General features: G+C 40.4%; 1 protein-coding gene across 1 annotated transcript in view; it reads left to right on the top strand.

Annotated features, from left to right (window-relative positions):
• LOC307031663 (uncharacterized protein) overlaps positions 1-10,724 on the top strand; it is a 39,041-nt gene that overhangs the window by 23,418 nt on the left and 4,899 nt on the right. The window contains 7 exon segments of the mRNA XM_079668949.1: positions 3,132-3,320; positions 4,277-4,377; positions 6,802-6,872; positions 7,277-7,384; positions 8,619-8,689; positions 9,193-9,310; positions 9,600-9,764. Of these exon segments, the coding sequence (XP_079525075.1) occupies positions 3,132-3,320; positions 4,277-4,377; positions 6,802-6,872; positions 7,277-7,384; positions 8,619-8,689; positions 9,193-9,310; positions 9,600-9,764 (823 nt within the window).

Genomic DNA, 10,724 nt, shown 5'->3' with positions numbered 1-10,724 from the left:
TATGGGCTCAGAACAGTCTCATAATACACACATGCACACAGGAGTCACACTTTTCAATGCACACACACACACACACACACACACACACACACACACACACACACACACACACACACACACACACACACACACAGATGTGTTCCGTTTCATATTCATGTAAATAAAATCCAAATACAGAAAAAAGTTTTACATATGTATTTTTGATCCACACAGAATTGGTTTTCCATTTCAAACCGCTGCACCTGCAAACACAAACCGCTTACCCGACAAATACACTGTGTTGGGTAATCTCTGGTATAGGGCTAACCCATACGGCGGTGGGGCTCAAGTCAGTATTTATAATGTAATTACATACACGCTGTATCGCCCCCCGTGACAGAGAAACGCCACGCGTGAGGTTTAGATTATCTCCCGGTCTCCTGCTATCAGCTAAATGACATGGAGAGCAACAGGTAAACAATACAATAGCCTATTCTGCTAATTCCACGTTGTTACAACATGCTACGCAGCGGCAGCATCAAGAAAAGTTGGCATATAGAATTGACACGGAGAGGAGAGGAGAGAGAGAGAGAGAGAGAGAGAGGGAGAGAGAGAGAGGGAGAGAGAGAGGGAGAGAGAGGAGAGAGAGAGAGGAGAAAGAGAGAGAGAGGAGAGAGAGAGAGGGGGAGAGAGGAGAGGAGAGGAGAGAAGAGAAGAGAAGAGAAGAGAAGAGGAGAGAGAGAGAGAGAGAGAGAGAGAGAGAGAGAGAGAGAGACACACACACACAGACATAGGTAAACAGAGAGAGAGAGAGAGGGAGAGGGAGAGAGAGAGACACACACAGGTAAACAGAGAGAGAGAGAGAGGGAGAGAGAGAGGGGGAGGGGGAGAGAGAGACACACAGGTAAACAGAGAGAGAGAGAGAGAGAGAGCACACAGCAGGTGGCCTGTCTCTCTATTGTCATACAAAACACTTTTTCAAATGACCCATAATTAGAAAATATACTCAAAACTCAGCTCTGACGTTCTCAAAGCAGCACGATGTCAATGACATGATGACCTGACCTGACTCCTCTGCTCTGATGGCCAGCAGGCCCAGGCTGCTGCTTCAGATCAGTCTACGGAGACAAGAGGGCAGAGGGCAGAGGGCAGAGGGCAGAGGGCAGAGGGCAGAGAGCAGAGAGCAGAGGGCAGAGAGCAGAGGGCAGAGGGCAGAGGGCAGAGAGCAGAGGGCAGAGGGCAGAGGGCAGAAAGCAGAGAGCAGAGGGCAGAGGGCAGAGGGCAGAGAGCAGAGGGCAAAGAGCAGAGGGCAGAGAGCAGAGAGCAGAGAGCAGAGGGCAGAGGGCAGAGGGCAGAGAGCAGAGAGCAGAGGGCAGAGGGCAGAGGGCAGAGGGCAGAGGGCAGAGAGCAGAGAGCAGAGGGCAGAGAGCAGAGGGCAGAGGGCAGAGGGCAGAGGGCAGAGAGCAGAGAGCAGAGAGCAGAGGGCAGAGAGCAGGAGCTTTGATGTTAAAACACTGATGGTTTATTTAGGAGTCACAGAGCCAGAGGTTCTGACTTCACGGGACAGTTTCCACGTCAATTCTGCCGCGCCTCTCTCTCGTTAGACCTTTTCACTGGTTTCACAGAGTAATCAACGTATTTTGAGAAGATAGCCTAAACAGCTGGAACACTGAGTTACTCGCGTCTGACACTTATGGCCTCGAAGATTTCACACCTTGGAGTCCACAAACACCGAGAAGGAAGTGTCCCAGTGTTCCCGCAACAATAAACCATCTGTGACCTGGAGTCGCCCGGTCACAGAGTGGGAACAACAACATGTGGCTGAAGCAGCCCCTTCCTCAAGGGAGACAACAGACGTAAGGGTGGGTCACACGCCTCAAAGGGCAAACAGGTGGATATCTGAGTCCAGGAGAATTATTCCCTAACGTGTGTGATGGTGTGTGTGGCATGTATGTGTGGCGTGTGTGTGTGATGGTTAGTGTGTGTGTGATGGTTAGTGTGTGTGTGTGGCGTGTGTGTGTGTGGTGTGTATGTGTGGCGTGTGTGTGATGACGTGATGCGTCCTCGCCCTCATCGCTAGGTGTTGTGGGTAAATAGATGTTTAGTAATCGTTACCTTGTGACGCTCTGAAGTCACTTTATGAAACAGAAACTGCCCCTGACCCCGCTGGGTAAAGTCAAGTTCTATAACAATATTTAATTCCAGCATTAATATATATTAACTAATTCACTACTTCGTATATTATAATATACACTTTAAAAAAATATGTTGTAAAATGTGCACATTTTAACAATAATGTCTCCAAACCACTGCAGACATTATTTTCCATTTGTAAAGTGTTTGGTTGAGTAACATGGAGGCGTCACAAAGTGTCCTCTGAGTTTGTGTCGTATCAACATGTCCTCACTGCTTTACCAACACACACACATACAGGCATGAGGGACGAGAGACAGACACTACGTAACACATAACCCATGACTCTGTACATCATCCCACATCCCAAATCAGGTTTCTATATATTTCAAAATATAAAAGGAAACGTTTTTTTTTCCAAATTTTTTAAATCAATTTATGGAAAAAATTTGCTTTTCCAAATATAAACAAATACTTAAAGGTCCCATGTCATGGCCATTTCTACTGGTTATAAATCCATTGTTGAGGTCTACTAGAATATATTTACATTGTTCAATGTTCCAAACTCTCATTGGTTTCTCATACAGCATCTCTGTGTAGTGTGTGTATTCACTCTCTGTCCTAAACACTTGTTGGAGCTCCTGCCCCATATATATATTTCAAATATTTTCAAATACATTTCCGGAATACCTATAAAAAAATATTTATTACAAATAAATATTTTTAAAATAAATGGAAATAAAATATGTTATTTTTGTGTGATATAACACAAGACAAAACAAGACTGACATAAGAAAAAAATATTTCTATTTCCATTTTTTTTATGAAAGTGTGATTTTTTTCGTATTCTTGTATATAAATAATAACACGGATCCAAACAAATATTTTCAGTTGACCGTGAAAAAACTGAAAAAATCACACATTTAAGACATTTTTATTTGTATTTAATTCACCAAAATAACAGTTTATTCACCGTCTCATAGACTTGTTGTAACCATATCATTATTCTTCGTGTGAAGGACCAATCAGGCGATAGTGGAGGACATTCACCATGGCAACAGTGAGCGTTTGGGGGCGGGGCCTCTGAGGGAGCTGATGAAGCTGCTGCCGGAGAAAGAGGAAGAGGAGAAGCTCCGGGGTTACCATGGAGACGTATATAAGCTCTCATTGGCCGATTCCTTCGTGCACCTGCTGATACAGCTGCCCAGGTGAGGGGGCGGGGTTTATACAAAAATATTTATTTAACAATTTTTTTTAGAAATGTACTTAAGTTTTATTTCAGCTTTAAGTGGACAGAATTTTTAAAATGTAATCTTGTGTTTATCTTAAATATGTTTTTATTTTTTATAAATATGTTTTTGAGGGTTGTATTTATTTTATTTTGTATTTATCGTTGTGCTTTTAAATAATTTTATTGTATTTATTTATATTGGGTGTTTAGGGGGAAACTTTCACACAATTTAAACGTGATTTTTAACATAATTTCTATTTAATTAAAAGGTTTTTTTTAAACATTATAATTTATTTTTTGGCATATTTATTATTTTAAAACTTTTTACAATAAAGAAAATTGTGCTTTTCACATTATTTTTATTTTTTTATTTAGCTATGTCTGTGAGGAGATGTTAACATTTGTTTTTGTTTACTTATTAGAGCTCAACCAAGGTGCTATGTTACAACATAGTAATGTACTTCTGTCATATTGGCCTCTGAAATGTCCCAATCGACCAATCAGAATCGAGTATTCAACTAAGCCATGTAATAATAATATATATTTTCTGTGAAACGAAGAGCCGTCCCTTTTCTCAAAGCCACTATAGATCCAAATAAAGAATAGAGACTCTTCCGGAACAAATGGAGCTCGTGTTGGCAGCAGATGGCTGAGACACTGAAGCACGGTTTTTAATTTGCAGGATCATTAGAGACAAATGGAACAACAGGAATAGTCAGCGGAAAAAGTGCTTTTATTTACCCTCGTGTCTTCCTCTTGAGTTTAATATAACGAACAGTACACATACATAAAACGCTCAGACTGGATCAGATACAGAGTACAATCAAATTAATATCAACCAGGATACAGACGATACGGGGAAAAATGAAAGAATATGGCGTTGTGGGCTTCTACCATTTTTATACCCATTATTTATTTATCTCCTCTGTGTAGTTACTCGCTGCGTATCGAGGCTCTTCTGCTGAAAGAAGAGTTTCCTGCCGCCTGTGAAGCCATGACGAGAGACTTGAAGACACTGCGCTCTGCAACCAGAGGTACAAACACAAGATACATCAGAACATATTTAGCTTCTCATTAAGATGGGAAGTAGTGGAGTACAAATACTTTCTTACTGAACTTAAGTACATTGTTCTGGTATCAGTACTTTACTCCACTACTTATTTTTCTGACGACTTTTTACTTTGACTTCTTACATTTTGAACACAAATACCTGTACTTTCTACTTCTTACATGTTGAACACAAATACCTGTACTTTCTACTTCTTACATGTTGAACACAAATACTTGTACTTTCTACTTCTTACATGTTGAACACAAATACCTGTACTTTCTACTTCTTACATGTTGAACACAAATACCTGTACTTTCTACTTCTTACACTTTGAACACAAATACCTGTACTTTCTACTTCTTACATGTTGAACACAAATACCTGTACTTTCTACTTCTCACATGTTGAACTCAAATACCTGTACTTTCTACTTCTTTCATGTTGAACACTAATACCTGTACTTTCTACTTCTTACATGTTGAACACAAATACCTGTACTTTCTACTTCTTACATGTTGAACCCAAATACCTGTACTTTCTACTTCTTACATGTTGAACACAAATACCTGAACTTTCTACTTCTTACATGTTGAACACAAATACCTGTACTTTCTACTTCTTGTTGAACACAAATACCTGTACTTTCTACTTCTTACATGTTGAACACAAATACCTGTACTTTCTACTTCTTACATTTTGAACACAAATACCTGTACTTTCTACTTCTTACATGTTGAACACAAATACCTGTACTTTCTACTTCTTACATGTTGAACCCAAATACCTGTACTTTCTACTTCTTACATGTTGAACACAAATACCTGTACTTTCTACTTCTTACATGTTGAACACAAATACCTGTACTTTCTACTTCTCACATGTTGAACACAAATACCTGTACTTTCTACTTCTTACATGTTGAACACAAATACCTGTACTTTCTACTTCTCACATTTTGAACACAAATACCTGTACTTTCTACTTCTTACATGTTGAACTCAAATACCTGTACTTTCTACTTCTCACATGTTGAACTCAAATACCTGTACTTTCTACTTCTCACATGTTGAACTCAAATACCTGTACTTTCTACTTCTCTCATTTTCCAAACAGGCTGGTTCCTTTAGTCTGAATGTGTGTTTGGAGGCGTGATCATTATTATTCAGAGTCATTGTGTGCCTATTGATTTGAACACGATCCGTGTATCCATCATTTCCTGGTCTTCTCTAAAGAAGAGGGACCAATGAAAACGTTGTCATGTTGCCGTTGTTCAGCATGGAAACATTCATTAGCTAACAATGACATTATTGTTCTATTAATATAAAGGGAGGTCAGGTACTCTTTAAAACAGCTGCTAGTTATGGGTACTTTTTACTGAAGTACATTTCAAAGCCTCTTTACTTTGACTTGAGTAAAGAAGTTTAGTCAGTACTTCTACTTTCACCAGAGTATTTTTAAACACGAGTATCTGTACTTCTACTTGAGTGAAGGATGTGTGCACTTTGGCCATGTCTGTATATATCTGACACTTCATAGAGAAATATTGATATACGCCTCCATCTTGTATTCAAAACTGTTGTTCGCCTGCAATCACAAGATACATCTGCAACATAATATGTGTCTTCTGGGTATTCAAGCGTGATATCTTACATATGTGACATTTCATCGAGACATTATTGATACTCTGTTCGATTGAAACACCACTGGATCCTTTTGAGGCGTAACAGCTAAATAGACTCCAAGGGTTACGGATTAAAATTCCCCCAAAACGGTCAATTAAGGATAAAAATAAATGAATATTATAATTGTGCAGATTACTGATAATTATTGTTTAAAAAAGACATGGCATAAAAGGGTCAGAAAAATATAGAATAACAAAATGTTGTTTTTTAAAATTCCTAATTCAGAGAAATGTTTTGGTAATTTAATCTCCATATTTTCAAATGATGAAGGCCATCACTGCTGCTAAGTGCTTAATTAAACAACCTCACACACACACACACACACACACACACACACACACACACACACACACACACACACACACACACACACACACACACACACACACACACACACACACACACACACACTCTCACTAACACCTTGAGTATTTTTAGCAGTGTGTGTGTGAACCTGCTAACACTGACACTCACACACTCTCAGGGATTCAGGAGTGTGTGAGAAGATGTTTTCTACTTTTCCCCTTTTCTGCACACACACTGAAAGTAAACATGTTTGACCTGTGTGTGTGTGTGTGTGTGTGTGTGTGTGTGTGTGTGTGTGTGTGTGTGTGTGTGTGTGTGTGTGTGTGTGTGTGTGTGTGTGTGTGTGTGTGTGTGTGTGTGTGTGTGTGTGTGTGTGTGTGTGTGTGTGTGTGTGTGTGTGTGTGTGTGTGTGTGTGCAGAGTTGATGTGCTGTGAGGAGCTTCATGCTGTTCTGCACCTGGTGCTTCAGGCCGGGAACATCCTGAACGCTGTGAGTGAAATCCTGCTTTCATTAATAATCACACAGAGAGAGGCATGTGGTGTTTGTTGTTTTGTTGTTGTTGTTGTTTGTCTTATGTCTATTTCTGGTTCTTTCTGTCTTGTTTTCTGCTTGTTTTGTGACGTGGGGGTCATCTTTGGGTTTCTAGGTGGATCTGTTGAGTTGTTTCCTAATCATGTTGTGTGTCTGTGTGTGTCTGTCTGTGTGTGTGTGTCTGTCTGTGTGTCTCTGTTTACTTGTTTGTTGTCTATTTGTGGTTGATTTGTATCGGTTGTTGTTGTCATAATTGATTCTGTCTTTGTTAACGTTGTTATGTGTCTTGTTGGTCCTGTGGTTGAGGGCTGTATCTCTCAGAACAGGTGTTTCTCTGTTAAATATGAAGCGTTGTATTTCAGGGAGGCTATGCCGGGAACGCTGTGGGCTTCAAGCTGTCGTCTCTCCTCTCTCTGGCCGACACCAAGGCCAACAAACCGGGCATGAACCTGCTGCACTTCGTGGCTCTGGTGTGTGTGTGTGTGTGTGTGTGTGTGTGTGTGTGTGTGTGTGTGTGTGTGTGTGTGTGTGTGTGTGTGTGTGTGTGTGTGTGTGTGTGTGTGTGTGTGTGTGTGTGTGTGTGTGTGTGTGTGTGTGTGTGTGTGTGTGTGTGTGTGTGTGTGTGTGTGTGTGTGTGTGTGTGTGTGTGTGTGTGTGTGTGTGTGTGGGGGGGGGGGGGGGGGGGGCAGGAGCTTTGATGTTAAAACACTGATGGTTTATTTAGGAGTCACAGAGCCAGAGGTTCTGACTTCACGGGACAGTTTCCACGTCAATTCTGCCGCGCCTCTCTCTCGTTAGACCTTTTCACTGGTTTCACAGAGTAATCAACGTATTTTGAGAAGATAGCCTAAACAGCTGGAACACTGAGTTACTCGCGTCTGACACTTATGGCCTCGAAGATTTCACACCTTGGAGTCCACAAACACCGAGAAGGAAGTGTCCCAGTGTTCCCGCAACAATAAACCATCTGCGACCTGGAGTCGCCCGGTCACAGAGTGGGAACAACAACATGTGGCTGAAGCAGCCCCTTCCTCAAGGGAGACAACAGACGTCAGGGTGGGTCACACGCGTCAAAGGGCAAACAGGTGGATATCTGAGTCCAGGAGAATTATTCCCTAACGTGTGTGATGGTGTGTGTGGCGTGTATGTGTGGCGTGTGTGTGTGATGGTTAGTGTGTGTGTGATGGTTAGTGTGTGTGTGTGTGGTGTGTATGTGTGGCGTGTGTGTGATGGCGTGATGCGTCCTCGCCCTCATCGCTAGGTGTTGTGGGTAAATAGATGTTTAGTAATCGTTACCTTGTGACGCTCCGAAGTCACTTTATGAAACAGAAACTGCCCCTGACCCCGCTGGGTAAAGTCAAGTTCTATAACAATATTTAATTCCAGAAAAGCTCTAGCTCGGAGCTAGAACGGGAAAAGCTCTGGTGTGAAAGCCGCATGAGAGATTTACAATGTGTTGGAGCGCAGCCAGGAGGGGGCGACATTGCACAAATTATCGTGTGTGTGTGTGTGTGTGTGTGTGTGTGTGTGTGTGTGTGTGTGTGTGTGTGTGTGTGTGTGTGTGTGTGTGTGTGTGTGTGTGTGTGTGTGTGTGTGTGTGTGTGTGTGTGTGTGTGTGTGTGTGTGTGTGTGTGTGTGTGTGTGTGTGTGTGTGTGTGTGTGTGTGTGTGTGTGTGATTTATTAAATATGTCCTTCTCCCTCAGGAAGCTCAGAAGAAAGACTCGAAGCTGTTGGAGTTTCCTCAGAAGTTGCATCACGTCCAGCCTGCTGCCAGGTTATTACTCACAGCTTCATTCTCCTTAAAGACTACATTACCCATCAGCCCCGGCAGCTTCTTTCTCCATCTCTCAATATTACCTTTAATAAAAATTTGTATACAATTGTTTTATTATTTAATACGAATAATGTCCTATGTTCATACTAGTGTATTTGTTATTCTATACCAAGTGTTCATTCATATACTAAATATTGGGTTTTTTTATACAATTTTTTTATTTGAATACCCAATAACTTCGATTTTTTTACTAATAACTTTTTTTAAAAATATAAAATACAAAGTTATTTTTAAAATCATTATTTATTATTTTTATACCCACTATTTTTTTTTTTTTGATTTGTGTAAAAAACATTTCTTATTTTCATAGTTATTTGTTCTTTTAACGGCAATATTTGCTATTATTTGCTATTTTTTCATACTAATTATTTGTCATATTTTGTCTGAATTCTTTGTTATTATTTGTGTTTTTGTTATTATTTACTAACTGATATTCCCTGCAGGATCTCGTTGGAGACGCTGGACGCCGAGCTGCAGTTTCAGACGTCTCGAACTCGATCAGTGGAGGAAAACATCGAGAGAGACACACACCTTCTGAAGCAGCTAGACAGCTTCCTGCAGGTAACACACACACACACACACACACACACACACACACACACACACACACACACACACACACACACACAGATCTACTTAGTCAGTTATTTTAGTCAGTTAATACAACTTCAACCATATACAGTATGATCGATACATAAATAAATGTGTGTGTGTGTGTGTGTGTGTGTGTGTGTGTGTGTGTGTGTGTGTGTGTGTGTGTGTGTGTGTGTGTGTGTGTGTGTGTGTGTGTGTGTGTGTGTGTGTGTGTGTGTGTGTGTGTGTGTGTGTGTGTGTGTGTGTGTGTGTGTAGTCCTCCTCCTCCTCTCTCTCCTCTCTTCAGATCACTCGTCAGCAGCTGAAACAGGAAGGCTCTGATTTGCTGGATTTCTTCTGTGAAGACAGAGAAACGTTCCGATTGGACGACTGCTTCAACATCTTCAACTCCTTCTGCTGTCGCTTCACTCAGGCTGCCAAGGTACGTACTGTACAATTTTGAGGTACTTGTACTTTACGTGAGTATTTCCATGTTGTGTTACTGTGTACTTCTACTCCCCTACATGTATTTAATACCTTTAGTGACTTTACAGATCTGGATGAATGATGTGAAATCTAATCAAGTGTTGAATCAGACTTTAGTTCCACCTGGAGTAAATTCACCAGCTACCCTGCAGTATACAAAGTCATTCAAACTAGCTGCACCTTTAGCAGCTTTGAGAACACTTTCATGATCAATCATTATAAAACATATTATATATATTATTCTGAAATGGACCAATCTGCACAATGACTACTTTGACTGTCTCTACTTTCACTATATTTTGATGAGAATACTTTTCTACTTTTACTTGAGGAACATTTTGAATGCAGGACTTTGACTGTAACAGAGTATTCCTACACTCTGGTACTTCTACTTTTACTCAAGTACAAGATCTGAGTACTTCTACTTTTACTCAAGTAAAAGATCTGAGCACTTCTACTTTTACTCAATATCTGAGTACTTCTACTTTTACTCAAGTACAAGATCTGAGTACTTCTACTTTTACTCAAGTACAAGATCTGAGTACTTCTACTTTTACTTAAGTACAAGATCTGAGTACTTCTACTTTTACTCAAGTACAAGATCTGAGTACTTCTACTTTTACTCAAGTACAAGATCTGAGTACTTCTACTTTTACTCAAGTACAAGATCTGAGTACTTCTACTTTTACTCAAGTACAAGATCTGAGTACTTCTACTTTCACTCAAGATCTGAGTACTTCTACTTTTACTCAAGTACAAGATCTGAGTACTTCAACTTTCACTCAAGTACAAGATCTGAGTACTTCTACTTTCACTCAAGTACAAGATCTGAGTACTTCTACTTTTACTCAAGTACAATATCTGAGTACTTCTACTTTTACTCAAGTAAAAGATCTGAGTACTTCTACTTTTACTC

The sequence above is a fragment of the Notothenia rossii genome (assembly GCF_949606895.1).
Source record: "Notothenia rossii genome assembly, chromosome: 3".
In the NCBI taxonomy this organism is placed as follows: domain Eukaryota; kingdom Metazoa; phylum Chordata; class Actinopteri; order Perciformes; family Nototheniidae; genus Notothenia; species Notothenia rossii.
This window is presented reverse-complemented; position numbering and strand designations above follow the sequence as displayed.